Genomic DNA, 27,580 nt, shown 5'->3' with positions numbered 1-27,580 from the left:
TGGAAGAAGCATCAGTCGCACTGGATGCAGAAGTGTCATGTCTATTCACATGTACTGTGAGTTGGTGAAAGTAACACTATTTACCTTGAAGAGGTGATGTCTCTGCTCTTCTGACAGCATCAGCTGATGACTGTCTGTTACCATGGCGTCCATGTCCATCAGCCAATCCCACAGCTCCTGGTATTCAGCCTCAAACTCCTGCAGACTGACAAAAGGAAGTGAGAGAGAAGAAAGAGTTAAACTGTTATAATTAAATGTTTGTTTTGCTATGATTCATCTTGTCTATTTTATTATTTCCTTTATTATTGTAATTTTTTTTTGTCCTCCGGCAAAGGGAAACGTGGATCTTGTTATATTGATAAAACACATGTCTAAAAACTGACTGACAGATAAAGTTTGCTCTACAGAAAAAGACAACAGAAGGCAAAAAGAAAAAAGTGTCAAAAAGCAAAACTAAAATGCCGTTCCAGGGAGTATTTCATCACATTTTACAGTTGTGGTCATAAGTTTATAGATCATGTGCTTGAATGTCATGGTAAATTTGGGATGTTATAGAGTTGGTTCACAAGTTGAATTTATTTTGAACTTTCTCAAATCCAACACGGTCAGAAATACGTATATATACACTCCCACTAATATTTGGTTAAATGTCCTTTACCAACTTGCACCACAGCAAGATGCTTTTGGTAGCCACCAACAAACAACTGAACATTAGACCACTCTGTGTGGCAAAGCTGACAGTTCATTTAAATTAGTTGTCTTGTGAGATTATTATAGAAACAATTATTTGATCCCCGCTGAATTTGCAAGTTTGCTCACTTCCAAAGAAATGAACAGCCTGTAATTTAATGCTAGTTTCATATTAATGGAGAGAGACAAATTATCAAACTAAAATTCAGAAAAAAAACACATGACATATAAGTTATAGATTGATTTGTATGTCACGGAGTAAATAAGTATTTGATTACCAAGCAAAACATGACTTGTTGGAGAAACTGTTGTTGGTCTCCAGGTTTGCACACATGTCAGGAGGGTTTTGGTCCTCTCCTCTTTAAAGAAACCCTCTAAATACTTTTTGGTTCTTGACTGCCACCTAGCAACTTGAAGCTTCAGCTTCTCTACAGATTATCTGAAGGATTGAGGTCTCTAGACTGGGTAGGCCACTGCATGACCTTAATATGCGTCTTCTTTCGCCACTCCTTTGTTGGTTTGGCAGTATGTTTTGGGTTACTGTCATGCAGGAAGACCCATCCACAACCAATCTTCAGTGAGGCTGAGGATAGGCGGTTCTCATTCAAGACTTTACGATACACTGGCCCCTCAAAGCGGGGAAGTCGTCCTGTGCCCTTAGCAGAAAACCAACCCCAAAGCATAATGTTTCCACCTCTGTGCTCGACCGTAGGGATGATGTTCTTTGGGTCACACTCAGGAATTCTCTTCCTCCAAAGACGGCGAATTGATGCCAAAGAGCTTGATTTTGTTTTCATCTGACGACAACACTTTCTCCCAAGCCCTCTCTGAATCCTTTAGATGTTCAGTGGCAAACTTAAGATAGGCCTGGACATGTGGACCTTTTTAAAACGTATAAATTCCATGAGCAGTAATGTCAAAATGTTTAAGTTGCCTTAAACATTTTAAGTTAACACAAAAAACCCACTATGTGTTTGTTTCCACTCACAGGTATATTATTAAATAGCTACTGAGAAGAGAGACATCCTGGATACACATTTTGGTCGAACCAAATGGCAAAGTTTATGTTTAAAACTTTGTGATGATTCAGAAAAAATAACATCCATGCTCCTGCTGACATCTTCAGCAACTGTATGGGTGTCTTAGAAAGATATTTAGATATTGTGTTCATGACAGTTTATACAATCAGCACCCAGGCTGTTTAAATTTCTGTTTAAATTTTAATTTTGTAAAACTGTATTCAGACGTGGTTAATATTGTTGGGTCTTTAGCTTACAATATACAATGCCTCGAGGCGCCTAGACGCTACATAAATAAAACTGAATTTAACTGAACTGAAAGTGTAGTACGATAAATAGTCTTACACCCTCACGTCTTCTGTCATCCCCCCACTTCTTGCTGCTTCATCCCACTCCCTTCCCCATTCTCCTTATCCCAGATTTCACCCCCACCTCTCTCCATTTCACCTCATTTTTCCGACCTCTCAATGTCATGGCTTTGCCTCCCACATCCTCCTCTTGCCCAGAATTTCTCCTCCACCTCTCTTTTTCCTGTTTCCTCCTCCTTTTCTTGTTTCCTAGCACTTTCTCTAAATCTTTCTACCTCCCTTTTTTTCTCTTAACATCGTTCCTTTCCTTACTCTCTAGTTCTCCCTCCCCTTTTTCAGCTCACTCCTCCCACTATCACCTCCCTCTTCCCCTTCCTAACTCATCCTCTCACCTCCCCCTTCCCAACACAGGATCACATCAAATATTTATGCTGCTGGAACAGGGGCCGATTGCTCAAACACGCGCATTACTGTCAGCCGTTTTGTTAAGGTGTGTGTGTGTTTATTATTTATATATTCACTGGCTTTCGGTCTCGGCGGGGATCGCCAACATGTTTCTCAACATTAGCGGTGAAATTGTTTGGAATTCTCCGGTCGCTGACGATGACAGTTTGACAGCTCTGTCAGACCCACAGTATTTCCACAGTGACTCGCACACAAGCACACACACTGCACGTACATGCCAGGCAAGGCGACCACACATTAAGAGGTGCTCTCTGAAGCACACACATGAAAATCACTCAAATACACAAACACACACTTACTGAAAATCACAGTTACCCAGAAAGCCGCATACATATTCATCACTTAAAAAAGGAAACACACTACAATTTGATGTTCCATCAAAGTAGGGAGAGTAAACTATGAATGAAATTATGAAAAAAACAACAAATACAACAAAAAATACTCAACTCTCTACCATTGTCTCCTACAAGCTACAAAATTCAAACTATTAATATCTTTGGAATGAATGCATGCATTTATGGGCCTGAATCAGAATACTTTATTAATCCCTGAGGAAATTATATACACGTACATATTTTTACATCTGTTGTTTTGCAATATAGACCCAATAAGTGAGTCTTAACCAAGGGGCAACCTCTGAAGCTGAAAAATGAAGCCAATGCTACATGCATACAAAACTGCAGTTCTACTCACTTTTGGGGCCCAGCCTCAAATGGTTTGAAGTGACAATTTCATATTAAAATGCCCAACTTTACAACCTTAAATGTATATTTACAGCTTGGCACAAAAAATGGATTTAGGATAGGTTCCCTCTTCATAACTTCTGTGAATTTTGAAATCATCATTGATCTGAATACTGGAGTTGGGGGCGAGGTGGCAATACCTGACTGGGACACCTGTTTGACTACAGGTCGTAGAGTACCTGAACAGTGTCTGTAGACAAGTCCATCAGTTCTATTTAAACTACTACCACAGCAATATGCTTGCAACCAAACACAGGGAGTTTTTTCCAACTGGTTGGGCGATACAGATTTTTTCCCTAAACAGGGACAGGTTCTTGCCAGGGGATCACTAACCAACCTTACGTGACTGGGGCATTAGCAATCATTTTCGTAGTGTGTGGCATCAAACTCCAGCAACCACTCGCAACCAGTCAGAGAATACTCGTTGTTCCTTCAAGACCGGCCGTATGGTTTCAGACCAGTCTCTAGGCCTGCATGACTGGGCATTATTCATTTGATGCTACACTGTCACCATGATGTTCACATGTACAAACTGGAGGACAAGTTAGCATCACGTGGTTATTGGTCATGTGTTTTCAAAACCTTAATAAAATTATACTTCCTGCATCTTGGAAAAGTTTACTTCTGCTCCCACACATAAAGAACTTGTAACTATGGCATTTTCTGAAATATTTATCATGTTAATTGCTTCTGTCATCTCAAGAATACTTATGATTAATAACCACTTTAACCTTTCCTCGTGACTGAGAGTTTTGCATGTAATAATTTTGTGTTATTTTGCACAAACTTGTTCCCAAAGCTTTCTGTTCTTATCCTGTTCCCCACTTTTCAAAAATGACCTTAGTTTATTCTGTGGTTTTTATATCCATCACAATTTCGAACTTGTCCCCATTTTCTGTTTTTACTTTCTAAAAATTGTTTTCTTCATCTTCTGCGGCTTTTTTCATAACTCCTTTTTCCTGCTCACGGCTACAGAGAAATAAAACAAGATTTGCCAACATTTTTCCACCTGTTCCTCCTAACTCCCCCCGCCTTGATCTTCTGTTATTTTCATCCTATCCTTTCCTCACACCTCCTGTCCTCCACTGAAAGTGATTCTCCGTGAAATAAAAGCTAAACCGAGGAGAAAAAAGCAAAGCAAGCAAACGCTGCTTCCTTTCCCCAGAGGCGGTGTTCCTCATTATGCGCTGAGCAGAGCGGCCCTTTACTGACTAAGACAGATGAAGCAGATACAACACTCGTACAGATTGTTTTCTCTTGTCGTTTTTCTACCTCCCCTCCTCTCCTCCATTTCCGTCTTGTTCTCACACTAATGTTAACTAAATGCTTTGTAAAACAGTATCTCACGGGGGGTGGAAGACGAGAAAACAGACAAATCGGAAAGGAAGGATCGACGAGGCGCCACTGTGGGGCTGCGTTCAACACCGGGATGGTTACAGAGTGTTTGAAGTGTCAAGTTCGTTTTCTGTCACACTGCGCTGACGGAGCGCACAAGAGTATTATAGAGAGCCTTTCTGACATTCAGTCACCTGAGGAAATTTGAATTATAAGGATCTATTATTCATTTCTACCTCAACATAATTCCAGTCAACACTGGATATAAAAAATAATGTGGATAGAAAGTGTGCAAACCTACATGGAAAAACATACTGATATCTACACTAGCTATCCAGACATTTTTCAATAATGAAATAAATGTGAATCTGATGAGATTAAGTAGTTAAATGCCATGTGTTTCAGTGTAACACTGACCTCTACACATCCTATACGTCTGTATTTTCTATTTTCTACCCAAACACAACAGAGAATGGCACACAGACACTAAGCAAAGGAATTTGTTGGGCCCAGCTTCAATCTGCAATGAAGGGAATATGACAGGAGTGTCCAACTCCAGGCCTCGAGTCCCGGTGTCCTGCAGGTTTTAGATGTGTCCTTGATCCAACACAGCTGATTTAAATGGCTAAATGACCTCCTCAACGTGTCTTGAAGTTCTCCAGAGGTCTGGTAATGAACTGATCATTTGATTGAGGTGTGCTGACCCAGGGCGATATCTAAAACCTGTAGGGCACCGGCCCTTGAGGCCGGGAGTTGGACACCCCTGCACTGTGACAACCAGATGGACAAGTTAATTTTCCTGTGTGATGCTATGATAGATGTTGAAGTTCTGTACTTCTTTGTCTCACAGCTCCAGATTCCTTCCATATGTCCTTCAGTCAGTGTTGAGTTTTATGTGAGTGATGTGAAATACATGCTTTTCAAAATAACTGCTGTAACATTGTTAGTGTCCTCTATTTTACAGGGTTTACTAACCCTGTAAAAATTTCAAGTTCTGAGTTTCTGTCTTTCCTTTCTGGTATTTTGTACACAGCTGTTTGAATAAAACTATATGGTGATATACAGCTAAATGCTCCAATATCTGGCCGTGAGGTACTGTTGAGACACCTTGCTATTGATTATTGGTGTAAAATAGCAGGTGATAGTCCACCCAACTGAAACTTAAAATGTCTTCATGAGGGGCCTAAAAAATATATTGGAATCTTTCATTTTTAAATACTTTCTTACTGATTTACTCTTTTATGTATGTATATATATATATATTTTAATGATCTGTGGTGTCATTATTTTGAGAAGTTCTTTAACTAGTATTGTATTTTAAACAGGATTCAGGATAGATACCTTGTTGCTAACTAAAACACTCTCGGTGTCTTTCAGGCTTAAATGGACAGATTTGTTATCATACTTCACTTTCTACTTCCCTTTCTCTCTCTCCCTGTCGCCTGCTGCTGCAACGCCGATAGCGGCTGTAACTGCTGTCTCTAATTCATCATCCTCCATACAGCAGAAAGAAGAGAGCAAGGGACATAAGGCAAGAGGAGGGAAGGCAAGGCTCTCAGAGAGAGAACGAGAAAGAGGAGAGGAATGGAGAAAGAGGAAACTGGAGAAGGTAACAATAAGATGAGAAGACAGATATTCTAAATAAATAAAAGTAAAGAAGAGGATGGGAGTGGTGCATAGAGGAAGGCAACAAAGTAGTTACACTGAGAGAAAGGATGCAAAATAAAGCAAGGTGAGCAGGAGAAAAACATGAAGAGAAATGAAGAGGTAGCAGAAGGCCAAGAAAGAGGAGACAAAGCAGAGGTCAAGGAAGAGCAACTGGGAAAGAGCAGGAACAGAGGGTGAGGAGGAACGCAGGGAGCGATGGAGTGAAGGAAGAAAGGATGACAAGAGAGGAGGATGAAGCGATAGAATGAAAGGTTGAATGAGTCATATTGGCAGCCGTCACCTTTCAGTCAGAGACTCTGCTGGATTTATGAGGTGATTCACTGACACTCGCCCAGTCTAATGGATTCATCCTACAGAGACATTAAAATCGAACTGTCGATGAAGAGCAGCACAGAGGCCCGTGCTGATATTCACACACTTCTTCATTCATCCATGCTAACGGGTTCACCCTACGGAAACATTCAAATCAAGTTGTCCACAAACAAAACCCGGGTGCTTAATCAGTCATTCACTCACTAATTTATTATTTTATTAATCTTGGAAAAGAGCGTGGTGCACAAGTTTAATTTATTTAGACTTTTGTGGACTAAAAACACTGACTAACACGTCGTACAATAGGAAAGTTCCCTAAAACTAAACTAAAAAACTAAAACTAAATGTGAAAAAACAATTTAAGTTAACTAAAATAAACAAACTGAAATGATTTCGTCAACTTGGAAAACTAAATAAAATAAAACTATAGATGAAATGTTCTTAGTCCTGTTTGCCTGACGAGGCATTGATGGACGAGTTTATTGAGACTGTGAGTCAACTCATTTCAGTTTAATAGCAGTACTGATTTTCCTAAATCTTGCCTCTGACATACAGTATGCCCTCCATTACGTTAACAATTCAAAAGATTAAAAACAACACTGAAGCTAATAAAAACTGAAATAAAACAAAACTGTTTCAAATAGTAAAAACTGAACAGAAACAATGATTAGTCCTGAAAAAGATCTAAAATGCCATCTTCAGCTACCAAATGGTTGTAGACAGCCATCAAAAGTCTGTGGTTAAAGTAGAACTGGATAACAGAGTTTTAAGGTGGTATCACTGTTGCCTCACAGTCAGAGGGTTCTGGATTCAGACCTGTGTAGGGTCCTTCTCATTCTTACATTAAGTTCATTCATCCATATATTTACAAAGTCTAAATCCTCTCTCTGTTTCTCTTTTATCACAAAGTCATTAATTCCTGCAAAGTCAAGTCACTCAGTCATTCAGTTAAACATGCATTTGCTTTCAATTCTAATGTTAGTCCTTCGTGTATTCATGTTGGACTTTTTAAGATATAAATATGTTAAATAAGGTAACAAGTGAAACCAAAGTACTTATTGGTATTAAAAGTATGACTTTGATGTATATATATTTCTGCTCTGAAAGGTTTCATGTCCTGATTGGTTAGAAGCTTGGACATGCCTCATCTTTCCTATATAAGCATTTAGATTATTTTGAACATAACAATAAGAAATATGAAAAATAAAAATTGACTTTTAGTTACTTTAGTTACTACAAAAAATCTATATCTTCCACCCTTACTAACTTTCATTCTGCTAATAATTTAGAATTGAGATATTTTGCTTGAGATTAGTGAATAATTCCGTCTGACCTTCATTTTCTTCACAACTGAACCAAAACCAGAAATCTCAACAGAATGAAACTCACAAAGAAAAACATGTAACATCCAATTAATACAAAACGCATCACACACACCACTGCACTGGACAGACAGACACACACACACACGCTCACACATACCCAAATGTAAATGTGAAAGGCAACAGCTAACATATGAATAACCAATTAGAGCCCGACACATTCAATGTAAATTACTGAAATATTACGCCGCAGCCTCAGAGGGCTGAAAAACACAAACAAGATGAGGCTTTCATTTACATTTGTGCTGTGGGTTTTCACTCTTTGCGCACAAACAACTTGCGCATGTAACAACTGTTATTTAATTCAAGTAGAAGACAGTCCAGTGGCACTGCAGTGGGTTTGATTCGTATATGTGGACACTTGCACAGACAACGCACGCACCGCACGCTTCGCGGAAGCCACCGTGAAGTCACACTGACAACACCCGCAAAGTCTGCAGAACACAACATGCTACAGACTCAAAGGGAGTAATTTAAGCCTCAGTTTTTTTATTTGCATACACACTACTCAGTGTATGTTGTCATTTTCTTTTTGTGTGTGTGTGTGTGCGCCCTGTGTGTGAGTGATAACTGCAGTGAGAAGCTCCTCAAAGCCGGGGATGAAACGCCGACAGGCAGCGTGACCAAACACGGTGCTCGCCGAGCCGAGCCTGGCCACACCAGATTACTGCTGTTAACGCTTACGCTCTGTGTGTGTGTGTGACTGCGTTTAGCTGCATGTGTGTGTTGTCTGTTATGTTTGCCTGTGTCGCTTCTATCACAACAGACAACACTGACCTGCTAGTTTTCACTCTTATTATTTTGCACTCCATTACGCTCTGCAGCTTCTGTCCTCTGCACGTTCAACACACAAACTCGAACACCTTGTTTAACAGGCCCAATGAAATGGTGGAACTTCTAAAAGTCAGAACAAAGGACTTTAAAGTGGGCCTGTTATGATGATTTACAGCTCCCTGGATTTTATTCTTGGAATACACAGGAGCAGCAAGAAAGAAGTCCTCGTTTGTCTCCTATTGGGCCTTAGTTCATTGTTTTAGCTCACTTCCTGTTCCCTTTGAGCCACTTTTCTTCTAATTGGCTGCACATCACAAACAGAAAGTTTGAACAATGGTTGGCACTTCTGGGCTCACAGGCTTTGTCCCTCAATTGACCATAGGAGGGAAATTCAGTTTTATGAGTGCATAGAATTTCTACAGGGTGTATGAAAAGAATCATGTGTCTCCTACAGGATATATTTTTTAAGTAATGGACACAGAAGCTTGGGGTAAATTTCAAAATACATGGCTGAATATAAAGTTTTACATGCAAAAACTTTATATTCACTGTTCACAGAATTGGTGGTGTCCTGTCCAGGGTGTAGTGCACATTTGGCCCTAGTTGGGATAAGCTCGAGCCTATATTACACTAAATTAACACATTAAACTGATGGTTTAAAGTGGTCGCTTAGTGTCTTACGGTTCTGTAGTACTTGCATTGATCCCTGTGACTTCTCTTAAAATCTCAGGGATCACCTCTAAAGTAGGGAGCTGTTGTTATCCTGGCTTGATAACTTTTAAATTCTATATAGAGAGACCGTCTGATTCTCATAACCCCAAGAATGAAGATCCTCAGCCTAGTCATGCGGCAGGTTTGAGGTTTGTTAACCAGTTTGCTAAATTACCGTATTTTTTGGAGTATAAGGCACACTTAAAATCCTTTAATTTTCACAAAAATTGACAGTGCGCATTATAATCCGGTGCACCTTATGTATTAATTCTGGTTGTGCTTACTGACCTCGAACCGATTTTATGTGGTACACGGCGCTCAAAAATCTGTGAAAATGTGTTAGTACGACTTTGGTAAGCCACGAAGCTGCACCGCATGATGGATTGTCGGATACCGTAGTCAGGAGCCTCGCGGAGTTACTGTGCTTCAACATAATATTACTCTGTGTGTATAAGGACCCCAGAATGGCACCTATTAAGAGACATGCTTACGAAGCGGATTTCAAACTCAAGGCTTTCAGTCATGTTTTGTTTCGCTTAATGCGTCTTATGTATGAAAATAGACCTGTTGATTAATATTGCACTTCATAGTCTGAAAAATACGGTAGCCTAGTGGTGGATGAACTGTAGCCCAGGAGGTCAATGAATACTCTACCAATTCGATTCTGAGTGTATGCGTCATAATTAGCACTACACGAATGTGTGTGTACATGAGGGATGTGGGGAAGTTTTAACAGGTCCTCCCATAGTAGACATGCATTTGTTTTACAAAATAGAGCACTGTAAAGCAATTACGGAAGCTAACAGAAAATTACTGATCACTTATTCTGTTGTTTCCTGTTGTGCAGTTACCTGTTGTTCCTGGCCAGGTGATTGCCGCGCCTTCTGTTGGTGGGTGAGGGGTACTGCAGGCTGCTTAGTTTGATAGCCATCTGCTCTAAGGCCATTCGCTGGGCTTCGCACTGACTGGTGGTCTGCTCCGCCTGGAGAAAACAACAGAACACAGGGGTATATATTACCCAGACTGAATTATTTCTTACACTTCTTTGGTTCATTCTGAGATTGCGTTCACATCAACATATTCTCTGTTATGTTTGTTAATTGTACCTTGCTATAACCAATGAGGACTGATATGCTGTTTCCACGATATGCTGTGGATGCTGATGATAGTTCAAAGGGCTTCATAACAATCAATATAAGAATATTAATGCAAGAAAAGAAACTAAAATACCTCTTTGCAATGAAAAATGCAACTTACAGGTTTGATTAGCAGCTTCTTTTGAGATGTTTTTAACTGTTTTGAGAGAATAATTTGTGACATTTAACGCTCAAATGAAAGGGTTTTTAAAGAATATTTTGCACTACTGCTGAATCTTGAGATGATGTTGTTTTATAGTTATTATAAAATTCCCTTAAGATGTCGTCCAATACACTGTTAATAGGTTTCTGCACTGTAAAATGAAGACTTTTAATGCTACATGGAAATTTATGTTTTATGTTTTAGTCGATTAGATAAATAAATGAATAAAACCATCCATAGAATTTAAAAATAAATAAAAGTAGACCCTATGCTGGTAAACAGTCTAATGTCAAATAATCTGTAATGTTACAAATTAACACTATGTCTATGCATGTCATGTTCTCAGTTTGCTGAATTGCAGGTTTTCCATGAAAAATTCCTGCCTTTCTCTGGTTTAGCACTTCTGCAAAGACCCCTCGAGCGTAAGACTTTTTAAGGTGAACTTAATTCAGTGCTTCTTACAACGTACAAATACCCTGTCTTAAATAAAGACCAAGATGACCAGAATCAAGGTAACACAGTGAGCCTTCTTGAAAGCGAACAGAACGTGTGTGCATGATGAAGTCGGCGGTCTGAGTGGGATCATCTTCCACTGAGTGTGATTAGCTGTTTATTGCAGATGAAGGAGATTCGGACGTGGCGCGTTTTGTCGGACGTGCCCTTTAAAGCCCTGCAAGCATTCAGCAAGCCACTAGAAACACTCTCCATACTTATCCTCTGCGTCAGCTGACAACATACACACGCATCTATGAAACGGCACGTACATGTGTATGCATATAAATGTACATACACACACAAACATTTCACTAACACAGATCACCCATAAAACCTGACGCACACATTTAATACGAATTGCTTTTCTCTGGCACAAATTACCCCTCATACACACACTCCTATCAAGCTCGCACAAATGTTCCCATAAAGCCACACATGCGCACAAATTGACCATCAATTGCTTCACACACAAAAACAAACATATTCACACATGGAGCATGATTCGCTGCTCTTTCTCACAAATTATCCTTCTCTCTCTCTCACACACACACACACACACACACCACAGCTAGTTGCACTCGGTATCCAGACACAATCATATAGAGGCACTCAGAGCGCCGCTCAGATGTAATTGCATACAAACTATATGGAGATGAGGCCTCAATTGAACCAATGAAGGCAGAGTGAGTGTGTACAAACAGCCCAATGTGCACACATACACACATATGATCGCCTGCTTTTTCCTCATTCAGTAACAATCTGAATAAAGTGTTGTCGCGTCGAGTTGCGTTCGCCGTCCGATCTACTTAGCGGACTCGACGGAAGGATCTGGAAAGGTCATCCAATCTGTAGAAGGCAGAGCTGCTCAATCAGCGAGCTAATAAACAAACCGGCAATACACAATCAACAGCACTGTCTGTGTTGAGGTGTGTTTGAACGAGAGAATATTCTGTTTGTGTATGTGCTGCTGTTATAGAAATGAAACTAACTGGAGCCTCTCGGAGGAAAAAAAAACAGAGTTTATCTAAATGTCTCTCCACTTTCCTTCATTACTTCTCTCTATTTCTGTCTTGGTTGCGTTTGCAGACTGTTTGCTGGCTAGTTAGTCGGTCAGTGAATCAGTAAATCAGTCAAGTTGTTCATTAGCTGGTTAGACTGTTCTTTTCTGTGCTAATATGTTCCCTCAGTCTATAACTTTGAAGCCAAGCCAAGAACTACATTTAAAAATTGCCTCATTTATGTAAGCTTTTTGCACATTTATCAAGTAAATTACTGCACTTACAGCAAAGCAGAAGCGACCTTGGTCAAAAGAATAACCACGGCAGGACAGCTAATCCAAAAAAATGAATTAACATTGAAAGGGGACAATTGTGGTTTTACTAATTTTCTGTCATTTATATACTGATACAATGTTGGGTGTCAGGAGTTGGGTCTGTAACCCAGCATTTTGAATTTTATTTTGTATTTTGATATGTGGAATGTGTTAAGTTCTTTGGTTGCTATTGTTACTTAGGATTGAATTGAGTTTCTAGTTCTTCTATAACTCCTGATTTAAAAGTCTTTTCTTGTCTTCAGTGACAATATGTCATGTATTTGTTGTCTGTGTGTGTCATGTAGTCGGTGTTATTATGTCTACATCTCTCCGTGATTCCAGTTTTATTTTGAAAGTCTTGTGGTTCTATGTTCAATGTGCTTAGTTTTGCTCTTCTCCTGTGGAGTTATTATGTTCATTTGTGTCAGCCATGTCTCCCCAGGTGTTTCCACTTCCCTCATTAGCCTTCTGTGTGTTTTCATTCAGTCTTTGGCAACGTCCACACGGGTATTTTTGAAAACGGAGATTTTCCGTTTTCGTTTTAAAAAATAATCCCGTCCACACGTAAAGGCAGAAATGAAGGAAAACGCTGCTAGGAACATACCAAAGCAACAGGTGGCGATATAGTCCTAACCGTGCAGGCCAATCAGAAGTCTAGAAGCCTCGGTGGGAAAAAGAAAACAAAGCTGGGGCATAGAAGCAGAACCGAGTTGTATGTGTGGAGGGACAGTAACTGTGTGTATATGTAAGCATTTAAACACTGCAGATAGTACAATTAACAGTAACAGTATTGTAGAAATTCATTTCACCGAAACCATAACGTGGCGCACAGTGTGACGTTAAAAAAGGCGCACACCTTTGACGCTGCGTTTTCTGCATTTTCTCCGTTTTTCTCGTCCACACGTAAATGCAAAAACTGAGTTTTCAAAAAGATCCATCCTGGCCAGAGTTTTTAAAAATCTCCGTTTTCAGTGACCAAAAACGCCGTTTACGTGTGGACGAAAGGTGCAAACGCATAGAAAAATCTGCGTTTTCAAAAATACCCGGGTACGTGTGGACGTAGCCTTTGACTGTTTTCTTTCCCGTTCCATGTACTACATGATTCTGCTCAGGTCGTGTTCATGTTTCATGTTCATGATTTTCCTCGTTATAGTTTCTCACACGTTCCTGTTCACAATCATGTTCACGCCTGTTGTCATAGTTACCAGTTTAGTTTTCCCTGTTTAGGTTTTAGTTTCGTTTTTGCCCCTGTTCGCCTTTTGCTTTATTTTCTACTTGTGTATCAGCCGTAATAAACGGCTCGCTTTTTGTTTAACCTTAGTACCTTAGGGCAATCGTGGCTCAAGAGTTGGGTGTTCATCTTGTAATCGGAAGGTTGCCGGTTTGAGCCCCGGCTCGGACAGTCTCAGTCGTTGTGTCCTTGGGCAAGACACTTCACCTACTGCTTACTGGTGATGGCCAGAGGGGCCGATGGCGCGATATGGCAGCCTCGCCTCCATCAGTCTGCCCAAGGGCAGCTGTAGCTACAACTGTAGCTTGCCTTCACCAGTGTATGATTTGTGAGAGTGAATGAATAGTGGTATTGTAAAGCGCTTTGAGGGGTTCCGAAAAGCGCTGTATAAATGCAATCCATTATTATTCCCTGTCTGCACTTGCGTCCTCATACCAACACTCAGGCTGCGCCGTGACAGTTGGATGCCATTCAGGCAAAACTAGTCATTCACATTATCTGAAATGAACTTAAATTAATTGTCATGGTCCAGAGTCATGTGACCCAGTGTTTCTAAGTTTCATGATATTTTGTTATTCATCTGTATTCTAGTTTCTTTTCAGCTTATCTACTTACATTCTGTCATACCTACTTGCAGTTATATTTTATGGTTTATTGGACTCCTCTTGTGTCTCATCCCTGTGTTAATTCTTCCTTAGAGGTTTGTGAGTCTTATCTGTCATGTCTCCTGTCTGTGTAATTCATGTTGTCAAGCTCATGTCACTTCTGTGTCTTATTTAGGGTTCTTGTTTTACTTTGAAGGGTGTTCAATGTTCATTGCTTTAGTTTCACTTCCAATGTGGTGTCATTTGGTTTGTTCTAGTCAGCTGTTTCCTCACATGTCTCCACTTCCCCTGATCACCTCATGTATGTATTAAAGTCCTCTGTCTTCCTGTGTTCAGTGTCCCATCGTCCTTGTTCCACCCATCATGTCATGTCAGGTTTCAGGACTCTGTGCAGGTCATGGTCATGTTGCCTATTCATGTATGAGTTCATTGCTCCTTCATGTTCCTGCACAAAGTCCTGTTCATAGTCATCGCAGTCTCCTTTTCATTGTCTTCCTAGTTATCATAGTTAAGTCTGTTTCCTCAGTTTTCCCAGTGTAGGTTCCAGTCTTGTTTTGCCTCTGTGCTTACTGCCTTGTTTTGTTGACCTGATTATCAGCCGTCATAAAAGGCTCGCGTTTTGTTCAAGTTAGTTGTGGTCTCCTCGCCTGTGTCTGCACCTGGGTCCTCACACACCCACACACTGTCTCCCCCCACAAACTGCGGCATTAATTAAGTGTCTTAAGTTTTAATTTAGGAGTGATAAATTTGAATTCTCCTTTTCCAAATTCCATTTGAACTTCTGGGACAGACAAAGTGGTGAAACATGGAGGACAACAATTTCCCACAATTTCTGATTAATATAAGTCAGTATATAAGAAGCAAACCAAAAATAGCCTTATAAATAAAAGATCTACATATAAATATACATAGTAGCTGAATCTACAACATGACAAAGCAGACCACTCAAGCTCAGCATACAATGCACAAGGGTGAGTAAAAGTCTTAAAGTTTGTAATAAATCCCATCGTTCCAGAATAAACAGAATGCAGGATATGTAAGCATTCTGGGGACCCATGTATATAAATCACATCACCATAACCAAACAGAGACATAAAAGTCTTTCTGGCCAGAAACAGATAGAAAGGAAAGTAAACACCAAGTTTCAATTTCAATTTTTTCACCGAATGCGAGGTGTAGACGAGAGTGAGTCGTCAATTGTTTTTCCTATGTACTTATATTGAGATGCTCACTCAATCTCTGAGCCCTGAAGTATATAATACATGAGAGGTTCAGGGGTTTATATTTTGAATTTTTAAGTTTTAAATCACACAGGCTATGCTATACTGCACTGGAACTGACAGAGAGCCTGGCTATAAGAGGAGTAGATCATCATATCATCAGCATAAAAATGAGGACTGATCACATTAAGCAAGCTAGAAGTCACTGAGGCCTGATTGATGAATAACTCTGAAAGCATCCAACGTTTTCTAACAGCCCTTCGATGGCAAGTCTTGGTTTTAACTGTGTCAAATGCTATGGCTAGGTCAATAAAAATGGATGCACAATGTTGCTTGTTATCTGCTTGAAACAATCACTTTTAAGGCTGCTATAGTTGTACTGTAATTTTTCTAGAAGCCTGACTGGAAATCATTTAAAAATCTCCAGAGGGGAACTTTTTCCCCTTTTTCTGCTCTTCGTTAACAAGAACTTCCAGAACTTTGACAAAAGCAGATTATTTAGAGATGGACTTGTAATTAGTCACAACTGAAGTATCCCAACCTTTAAGCAAAGGGAGAACAAAAGCAGATTTCCAAATAGTTGGAATTTCATTTGTATATATATAAGAAATCCAAACAAAAAATGACATTGGTATTTTTGTGCAAGCAATCCCTATGAGCTTTCAGCTCAGATTTCAGACTGCTCTAAACACTCAGTTTCAGACTTTTTAGCTGACTCATGGCTCTTAATGATGTCAAAGAGAGTGGAGATCTGTATTTAGTCATCTCAGAAACAGAAGCTCCATCCAACTACTGCTCACACCTGTTTTATATTGACAGAACGTTGGTTTAAAGGAAGGAAGGAAGGAAGGAAGGAAGGAAGATGGGAGCAAAACAGTTTGTTTTAGACCTTAAATGACAAGTCTCCAACTCCAGTCCTCGAGAGCTGCTCTCCTTCAGCTTTAAGATGCATCCTTGTTCCAACACACCTGAATCAAATGACTGGCTTGCTATCAAGCCTTTGCCAAACTTAATTCAACCATTTGATTCAGCTGTGTTGGGATGCATCTAGCTGTAGGAGAGTAGCTCTCATGCACTGGGGCTGGAGATCCCTGCATTAGATGAACTGAGGAACTCCAACAATCCCCACTATAAGATTAAAGATTATTCTGAACTCTGAATCATGTAAAGCTATTGTCAGTAACACAAGAAACTTTTATATAAGTTGGCCAAGGAAGATGGCCCAGCACCAAGGAAAGTCTGCTGCTGCCATGGGAAGTACATCATAAAATATATTTAGTGTTTTGTGGAAACAACTTTTGAAAGAAGTTCATTGCTGACAAAAACTTTGAAGTGATAATGTGATGTTTTTGTCAGTGCTACATGGTCATAATGTCAGTCAGTCAGTAAGGAGGTCACTAACTGATTCAGTCCCGCAGCTACATACTCACTCAGTTATTTATTTAATCATTTTTTCTGACGTTGGCAACAACCGAGCCAACGCAGGCTAAGGTATGAAAAAGCAAAATACTTCCATAACAGCTGACTAAAGCCATAATGAAACACGCACACACACTTGTACAGTATGTGTACACACTGAAGTACACTGAAGCAATTTCTCCTGGATGCCCGCCTTGAGGACACAGTGACTAAAGACACACACACACACACACAGTCATGAGTTGGGCTGCTTCCCAGTCTGAAGGATCTTCAAGGATTTCTGTCAAAAATTATTTGTCTTCAAACTAGACTCATGCCTCCATCTGTTAGTTTGCATGCGCATGTGTGCATTGCTCATTTTGCCTAACTGCCTATTGCAAGTAGGACCAAAAGAAAAGCATATATGTATGTCAATGAACTTCTCCTATTTATCTACCATGCAGCCAGAAATAAGTAAACGGCCTAGCTAGTGTGCATTTTCAGGCTACCGAACGCAGAAATGTAGAAAAAAGGTGATTTCCTAAACATTCAACTATGAAGGAGACCACGACCTTATCATTATCACAACCCACTGATCAAAACTGCAGCATTATTCTAATAATTATAATTATTGGTCAAATGATTGCACAAACCTTCAGTTTACCCAAACCGTTATTTAAAGTGGATCTATTATGTTTTTTCCTCATATTTCTGATGCCTTATGTAAAAATGTTTCAAATAATGGGGTAGCGTACAATGTACAATAGGCCAAAAGCTCAGGCTACAGTATGCTCTAAAGCAAAAAGCTCAGTATTATGTCAGTGAGAAGGGATATCCTCATATGGTCATCTCAGACTGCCTTCTACCTGCTGTTCAAACTTTTGTTTTGTCTGGCTTAAAGGGAAGAAAGCAAAAGTTCTTGTTTCAGGCTAAATGCTCTGTTTCAAACTGTTTTTTTCTACTCTTGGCTCTGTATGTTTTGTCCTTCAGAGGGGATATGAATAATATGTTCCTGAAAATTGTGCAAAGCTATTCTAGTTGCTTAGGCTGCTGCCCCCGCGACCCGGCCCCGGACAAAGCGGATGAAAATGGATGGATGGATGGATATTCTAGTCGAGTCCAAGAATAAAAATCTGGAGTTTAAAATAAGCAAAACAAGGCCCCATCGATGTGTGAAGAACTGTCCGTGGTACTCGTCCTGAAATATGCTCTCGAACGTAACTTGTCTAATGTTACAGGCTGAATGAAGGGAATTTTATGAAGGACGACTATTAAAAAACACCTGATGGGGATATTATGGACTATGTTGGAATTTATGTGGTGTCAGTTACGTGATATCTGATACAAAGAGTTACACAAAAAATAACCTCTCTTCCATTTTTAATAGTGCTGCTGGCGTGGCTCTAGGCAGGCACTGACATTCATGGTAAGGATCAGCCACGGGCTTCTCCTCTAGCGCCACCATGAGGATAAATTTGTGGGTTTGAGACATATGTTTCCAGATGACTTGCAATAACATTTTATCAATAAATTCACATCCTCTTAGAATGAACTGTAACAGCGGTGCTCCTCTGACTTGCTACTATTATCATTGTTATTATATTGTGTGCGTCTGTAGCTACAGTAAATACGGTGGAGGTTTGTTTGCTGCATTTGTGATAACCTCATCTGTTTCTGCTGCTACGCTATCAGCTCTTAAAGATAAAACCTGGAGTAAATATAAACACAATCAAATATTTATTTTATTCCTATCATTGCTGATGAGATATTGTGAGCGATTTCAAATGGAGAGGCTGAATCCAGTGTTTCCAGTCCTGTCGTTAATGCTGCTAATAGACACACAAATCAATAAGAATCTGCCTCATTTGATGAATATGTAGACTGTCCTCTGAAACACACACACAGAGAAATGCACACAGCCTGTTGTAGATGCGTGTGTATTGCACTTCGATGTGCTGAATCAAGTCATTTTAGGGCTTTTTGTTTACATGTCAGGGCCAATTTATCCCGCATCCTCGGAAAACCTCACCACTAGCTGTGTGAGTGTGTGTGTGTGTGGGGGGGTTGTTTTCATGTCTTAAAAATATATGTATGCATGTGTGTTTTCTGGCAATTGTGTGTTGATTCGCTGCTGTGGAACTGTGGCTTGATCCCTTATGAATGTGCATGTGTCCAAAGATGTTTCTGTTTGGGAGTGTGTTAGATGTGTCTCCTGGGGTTTTCCTGGGGCTATAACTGCCAATCAAACAGCAGTGTTAGGACTGAGAGCTGAGCAGCAACAGCAGCATATAAACACACTGCAGGATCCACAACATGCTGTCTGCTCTTACACATGGTTCATTAAAAATAAATATCAGACAATAAATCAATAAACAAATCAATCAACTAATCAGTCACATCACAGAATAACACTTCATTAGCATGAGAGAAATAGAGGGAAATGTGGAGATAAAAAGGTAAATAATGTTCACTCTTTCAAAATTTTGTGTTGTATTTGTACTCCAGACAAGATTATCTGTCTCATTTTCACCTTTTGTTAGACACATGTGAACCAACAGTGACAAACAAGAGCAAGTTTTGTGCAGCTGAGAGTCCAGGAGTGCCTGCAGTGTCACCTCAGCACTGTTCCTTTAATCTGCCAGGAACATCTTAATGCCAGAAGTCATGTGAATGAGTTCTGGCTCTTTGGCAGCTATGTTGATTGTTGCCTGGAGCTGTGCCCAGAAACATTGTTCTGAGAATCTGCAGGTTTTGTCACCATGCAAGCACAGAGCAAATTTAAAGCAAGTTTCCCACAGTGAACCTTCTGTCTTTCAGCTGCTGATGAGGTTTTACCGTTTCCCCACGACTCTGTCAATTGCTTTGCTTAAAACCTCTGTGTCTCAGTAGCTTCAGGATTCATTCGACGAGATACGATCTGGTCACATTTGCTGTTTAAAAAGGATAGGACTTCTTCGTGTTGCTTTAAGTTGGGTTCAGGAAACGTAAAAGTCTTTCTTGATTTCAGTTTTTGTGTTTTGTTTTGCTTTTTTAATATGCAAAATGAAAATGTACATAAAAACAGCTGGACTGAAAGGAAGCCTGTTACCTTTTCATGAAATATATTGGAGCTCCAGCACTCAAGCGTGAGCATAAATAGGCAAATACTAGAAAGTTCACAAAGGAGGTTGCAATGAAAAGCTGATCTGTGGCTACACGATACACTACCCAGACAACTTATAAGATACACCTTCCTAGCACTGAGCTCAGAACAGCCCTAATTATTCTTGCAAGCAATGTGCAAAAGCATCCTAGGACATTTTGGTCCATATTGACATGATAGCATCATGCAGTTTCTCCGGATTGATTAGCTATTGACTGATTAACTCTGTCCATCCAGATTGAGATCTGGTGACTATGATTATTTTACTACTCATAATGTTTGAGTGTGTGAAATAGACAAGCTGTATGAATTTTGGTGTGAATAGGTGAAGGAGGCTCATTACAAAAAGCACTATGAGTGGTCAATAAACTTCCAAAGCACAGTTACATTGTGTCATGGCAGATGAAAACTTTTTGTATTTTTACAGACACTATTCTCTACAAGAAAATGACTCTATGGGTCATTTGTGCAAGTTGTTATTCCACCCTAAAGTGTCTTAAATAAATATTTTCTATCTTTTAGCTGGAGGGCTTGATTTTATATATGACAAAAAAAAAGGTCAGTAGCAAGACATTTTAGTTTTTGTGCGTGGTTAGATGAAAACTAAACACACATCGGTTGCTACTTTGTGTAGTTTTGTATAAAGTAACTGACTTTATCGTTTTCAGTAAACTGTCACTGTCTTTATTCTTCTTGTTATGACATACTAATAACACTAAAGGTCAAATGAAACATAAATGGTAAGTGGGAAAAAGGAGGAATTTAATCCATGAGATTTCATGGATCTGTCCTTTAAATCCACACTCGATGTTAATTTCTTGGAGCTTGCATGTGTGCGTGTGTGTGTTGCAGGTCAATATCTGAGGTGAGATATTCCACTAACAGGGTGTTTTTGTCTTGATAGAGCAAAGGAGTGGGTAATGATACAGGATCAATAATGGATATGAGACAACTGCATCCAGCTGGTAGGGCCTGCATACACACACACACAAACATCTAATGCACAAACAGAAGCATCTTTGGACGCATGCACATTCATAAGCGATCAAGCCACACAGTCCATAGCAGCAACGGCTAACAGCATTAGTTTATCAGACCACAAGAATAATGAGCAAGTGGGGGCAGCAGGTTTGTTAAAACATAGAAAAATGTTAGGATAACTTGTCTTGAACCTACAGAAACTATATATACATTCAGACTACTAATATCAGAATCAGTAATACAGATAATGAAGTTGTATTATCTATGAACATTGAGCTGCAGCTCATAAAGTACAACTTATAATCAAAATATTCATTCTGACTCTGTGTAAACTGAATCAAAATGTCTCCTAAATAAAAAGCCACTATGAATAATATTATACAGAAAATGAGTGCTGTGTCTACTAAATAAATGCAAAAAATAGTAAAGTTGGGTATGTGACTCCACAGCAGGCTACATCTGCCAAACAAAGCTGCAGGGGAAGTGCATGTGTGTTGGTGTGTGTTCTCTCCAGGCTGCCTGTTCTGTCCAGATGTTTCTGTTAAAGATTTCATCTGAGGCTGAAATCAACTAAACAAACCTTCAGCTTCAACCATGCATTCTGAAAGCTAATGAAAGCTAATTCTTAAGCTAATGGTTCTATTGCTGGCAAAAAATAATATAATCTATTGAGCATAAACTCAAGTGACAAGAGTATGTGACTAACAAAGTGGCTGGTGAGTGTGTGAAGAGCGAGTGACATCAAAAGACATGTCAAACTCCAAAAATAATCCAAAATGAATTGCAGGAAAAACTAGCATGCTACACGTCTCATACAACTATGCCCCGTCAAAAGAAAGTGTTTAAGGTTGGGTAACACTGACATTCTTGGTGCTAAATATTTTCATAGCTCTATTCCTAAGTAGCCTATCTGTTCATCAGCTTCATATAGGATTTTAACCTGTTAGGCTCAAACTAGCTAATAACTAGTAGCTTGTTATTAACAACAATCTTAGCATTTCTTAGCTTTTGTGTTTAACCAACAGCAAATCCTAATATTGTCTCTCTGCCACTTTTTTCTTGGTCTGTTATAATTCTGTTATGAATGGTTATGACATCATCTGTGTTTTATTTTATTCATGTATTAACTTAAGACCACTTTAAATCTTAAGGGGTTAAGTGAATATTCACTAGCAAGCCTTTGCTTAACACTGAGTTGTCATCTATATTTTCAAAAAAGGTAAAAGTTTTTATTTTTATTACCTTTAAATTTTTAGTTAAAAAAATCCCACATGTGTGACAAAAATCTGTCAGCTTTCAGTGAGCATCACAGATGGCGAACCTCACTGATCCACTGCAACACCTGTACAACCTTTAATCCCCACCAAGACCTCTGTCTTTTGTTTCTGTCGTGCCACCTAGAACTCATCTCACACTCTTTCTGATTAAGATCTGATTTTTTATGTTGGTTAATTATTTCCTAATTAGTTTGCGTGTTAATTAGAATATTCACTAATGTTAATTAGCTGTATTAATAGGAGCTGCTGTAACACCTGCCCCCGGCTCCACCGCCTGCCAAATATCTTCATCTCAAAACAGCTTCCTACCTCAAAGCTCCAAAATGTCATCCCTTGTTTTTATTGCAAGACGAAAGAAAAAAAAGACTCAAGATTTTCCAACATATTAGATATTAGAGCAGAAATTCTGTAGATCTGAAGATCATTTTCAAACATTTTGAAGTTGCATTTGACCTGAAAAAGGCTGGTTTATCTTTCTTGAAAAGTCCTTGCTGTTCACTCAGTGTTTGGACCTTTTTAGCTAACCCCCAACAATTTAACACATAGTTGAATGTCTACGCCACCTGCCTACCCACCTGGCAAGGTGACTACAATACTCAGCCTTTCATGACTGAGGTGTTAAAAACCTCAGCAGGGTCATATACATTGGTCTGTCTGATGCTGAAAAGTTTGAAACATACAGCAACGCCAGGAAACATCACTGATTATGCAGTTGTTGTTTTTCGTTCGCTTTTTTTCCTTTACATTTATGCTTGTATTTCTCTAGCATCACTAGGTTATCTTTATATATATATACACACACACACACACACACACACACACACAAATCTGCACGCTTTTATCACTTTAGAGGACCCTGCACCGATTAACAGTCCCTTCCTGAGCTAACCATAACCTCTGCCTGTTCAGCAGCAATGCTTTCAACCATAAAGTTGTGACTGCTTAAAATTATAAACAGTAATTTTGACACCAGAACATGTACATGTGCACGCGCACACACACACACACACACACACACACACACACACACACACACACACACACACACACACACACACACACACAGAGTCATGCACTTACGCTAGAAGAGATCAGTTCAATTAGATGAACAATGTGGAGGATTTGTAAAATGAATTACAAAAACTAAAGGTAAAGCTGTTAGACAGGGCTGGGAGGGAGTGACAGGATGAGTGAGCAAAGCAAAAGAAGGGTGGAGGGTGGTGGAGAGGGGGACAGAAAACACCTCAAGTCTCCAGCAGTGTGTTTATTTAGTCATTTATTTAGTGTTTATTTCATGTTTATCTTCATGCCTGTTAATTCATGCGCGTATCATCGTAACACCACAGAGAAGGTGGGAGGGTGGATGATTTTCTTTTAAAATACAAATTTGTTTTTAAATTGTTCATACTCCACACACACACACACACACACACACACACACACACACACACACACACACACACACACACACACACAATGATAACATTTTTTGGAAATGATAACATTTTTAGATAGAGAGAAGCCATTTAAAGGTAAGAACAATCAGAAATTAGGGACCGTGTCGGAGAGTAGAGCATTTTGACCAGCAGGCATATATTTTTACTTAAGCAAAGAGAGTCAAAGTTTGTTCTTACATGAGGTGAAGCATAGCTTTTGATTAATAGGTAATAATGTATTTCTTATCATCATTAGTATCGACTGCAAAACTTTATATTACATTCAACAACTGACGGTGTAATTCCGCTACAATGTAATTGTATTTAGATACAAATACGCAAAGGTAGGTACACTAGAAGAGGGTAACAAGTCAGAGGCTGGGTCTGTGACCTTTTGTATTTTTGATTTTCTTATGTTAAGTTCTTGTGTTATTCTAGTTTATGTTTCATCAATGAGCCTGTGCTCCTGACTCTTTTCCTGTTTGGCGTGTGTGATCTCCTTGTCTCCGTAGGTTCCCCTTGTGTTTCCCTCTGGTCTTCCTTACCTGTTCCCACGTGTTCCCTTCCGTCCCCCCAGTCTGTCAGGTATTTCATGTCTCTGTGTTTCACGTTCTGTTGTCAAGTTTGTGTTGTCATGGCTACGACTCTCCGTGTTTTCTGTTTTACTCTGAAAGGTCTCGTGTTTCCATGTTCAGTGTGTTTAGTTTCACTTCCCCTGTGGCATCATGTTCATTTGTGTCAGCTGTGTTTCCTCAGGTGTTTCCACTTCCACGTCACAGAGTTTTTCTTGCTACTGCTCAGGTTCATGTTCATGCTCATGTTTTGACTTTCTTTTTGCATGTTCTTGTTCAATTTTCATGTTATGTCTCGTGTCATTGTTTTCATAGTTAGTTTAGTTCTTTCTCAGTTTAGGTTTCAGTTTAGTTCGCCCTTGTTTCGGCTTGTCTTGTTTTTCTGTTACTGGACATCAGTAGAAAAGTACAGTGTATTTTGATTTAAGATGTGAAGATATAGTTTGTTTTTCAGCTCAATTAAAAATTACAGTTTTAAGCCTTGCTTAACTGAAATTTGTGAATTACTGAAATTTACTTTTAGCTTAATTATTTCTTTGTTTCTTGTTATAACTTGACTTGACCCACATCTAGTGTACCTCCCTTTAAGTATGTGTATGAAAACACAATTACATTGTAATTTCAAATAAACTACACTAGTTTATTTGAAATTACTCTAATTAAATTCCATTTAATTAGAGTAAAATATGCCCTTAGTCGCGAGGCTGTATAAGGTGTTGTTGAGTCTACAAATTTCCATACACAGAATGGAAATATGAAATTATAACCCAGTGTCAGCAGAATTCACACATCTAGACATGCACTGCCTCTTGTTATATTTTGCTCTGTCCATCCCTCCATCAGGTAGAGTGACCTTGTATTTCATTTACTGATAATTACATGGATTTATTCCACCGAGAGGCTTTAATTAGAATGCTAGAAATATTGATTGCCTCTATCATCTCCCTCTCTCCTCTCATCCACACATTGCACCTTCACTCTATCCCTCCGTCCATCCATCCCTTCCTCCATCGGCACTCAAACTGCTTGAGAATGAGGAAGAAGCAAAGTGCTATGTTAAAAAGTAGAGAGAAGGGAGAAAGAAAAATGGGGAAAGCAAAGGAAAGAAAAGAGGGATGTGATGATAAATGAGCAGAATACAGTTGTGCTTTACTCTTTTTGTGGGTATGCTAAAACAAATAAAACGCCTCGACGCAACTGTTTTTGTGATTTCATACTACAGAGAGAAAAATTGATTGAACTGAATTGAACAAATTATGCTTGTTGTAAAGTTTATTAGTAATTATCCTTTTTTGTTGAAATGCATGTCTCATTTTTTCATACTTAAATACGTGTTATTACTATTTTGTAATTACGTGTATTTTTTGTCATTTTTGTAAACACAGGGTTTTTAATCAAAACACATTTACTCCAAAAGCAGGTAAGTACTATCGTGAGTGAATGATGATGACTTGTTTTAACTTTTTGTTAAGATTTCAAATATTACACCACAAACAAGGGACGTACCTCAAAAATGACCTACACAATTAGACAAACTGTTCAGATTCAGTGTACAACTAGAGTTAACTAGTGGTTCAAGGTGTTATGCATCCACCCACCACTAGCTGGGGCTGCAGACAGAACCCCTCCCTTTCTGAGACAGGAAGTTCTAAATAAGCAAGGTACGATTGATGATAGCCACGCAAACCCTGTGTGAGAACGTGTAAAATGCCACACATTTCAGAAACATTTAAAATGTGATTTGGTTACTGACAAATGAGATTCACAGAAAATTCTCTTAAACACATTTGTACAGACAAGGACCAGCCTCAGCCGTTACACAGACTGTTTCTCATCTCCCTTAGGAGCATCGCCACTATCAAACCAAATATTTTAAGAATACGCTACTGTACTCAATACAGTGTTAATAGTTTTCCTGTTATATAGTCAATTAAATGTTTCTGTGTCCTGTCTGTGGCATATTTCCTACCTCAGTCATTCTCTGTGCTAAAGACTGTTACCAAACAGCACAGAAATACCATGCTAAAAGAAGAATGGACTTCTTCAGATGGACTTGATTCAATTAGGACAGTAGTATGCTAACAAATTGACCACGTCGGACTTAAAAGTTGATCATACGTCCAGAAGTTGAATTACAGAAGCTGTAAACTTAACCAGCAGCAACAAGCCTATTTGCTACCAGCTCAGTTTGTATGTTGATATTAGACACTGAAGGCGTGCGATCACATGGACTCCAATGATTATTCATTAGCAATTTGATAGTTAATTATATCTGTAAGTTATGATCATAAATGCACTGTGGGAATGCAAAGAATCTACTGGTGTGTATGGGGCAGGGAGGGGGAATAAAGAAAACAGAGAGAGCAAAATTAAATGAATGTTCAGCCGAGCTAACAGGCCTGCTGACTTTATTTTCTGCTGGCCAAAGCAGAAAGACGCCGCTCAGTTTTTTTTTTTCTTTTTTGATGTTTGATTAATTATTTTGGTGCCAATCCATTTCAGCTTCCCTCCATATTTAATTAAAATATCATTTTAAAACATAATTAAGTTTTTAATCCGACTGCGAGTGAGTCTCCAGCAAAGCAAAGAGGACTCCTCTCTCACTTTTTTTCTCTCTCTCTCACCCTGTCGGCAAATTGGAGGCTGCCTGCGGGCTTCATACACAACCACACACACAAACACACACACAAAGGTAGAGTGAGCAGTGTTACTTTCAGTTGCTACTAAGGCAGAAATGTGAATTCTCCTTTAGCATCGACACATTCAGACCAACCTGAGCTGTATAGTATTAGTGTGTATATGTGTGTGTGTATGTGTGTATGTGTAAACACCCAGCATGTGGCCTGGCGGCTGCTGATGGCCAAGCTAATTATGCATGAAATCAAATATGATTTAAAAAACAACTTCACAAGAAACTCCTGCTACAATGCCATCTCTCTCACACACACAGACACACACACACAGAGACTCAGCAGGAGAGAGAGGCAGATGATGGTGATGAGTGAGTGTGTGCTTTTGTCTCCCGTGTGCGCAGAAGGAAGACGGAAAAGTGCAGCAACAAAAGATGAGCTCTGTGGAATCATATTCCCACTTGTTTTATTTGAATGGCAACTGTTACTATTCTGTATCTTTTTCCTTTTTAATAAAATCCATTAAGGGATAATTACAGTTTGTTTTAATGTACAGTATTTGAAACTGTCTACTG

At 39.3% G+C, this 27,580-nt stretch overlaps 1 protein-coding gene across 1 annotated transcript in view; it reads right to left on the bottom strand.

Annotated features, from left to right (window-relative positions):
* The window catches only part of akap6 (A kinase (PRKA) anchor protein 6), a 225,386-nt gene that overhangs the window by 96,582 nt on the left and 101,224 nt on the right, over positions 1–27,580 (bottom strand). The window contains exons 14-15 of the mRNA XM_082516526.1: positions 10,259–10,389; positions 85–205 (exon numbers count right to left, since the gene is read on the bottom strand). Coding sequence (XP_082372652.1) covers positions 85–205; positions 10,259–10,389 — 252 coding nt within the window. The remainder of the gene's footprint in view (positions 1–84; positions 206–10,258; positions 10,390–27,580) is intronic.

The sequence above is a fragment of the Aulonocara stuartgranti genome (assembly GCF_965226115.1).
Source record: "Aulonocara stuartgranti genome assembly, chromosome: 19".
Classification (NCBI taxonomy): Eukaryota; Metazoa; Chordata; class Actinopteri; order Cichliformes; family Cichlidae; genus Aulonocara; species Aulonocara stuartgranti.
This window is presented reverse-complemented; position numbering and strand designations above follow the sequence as displayed.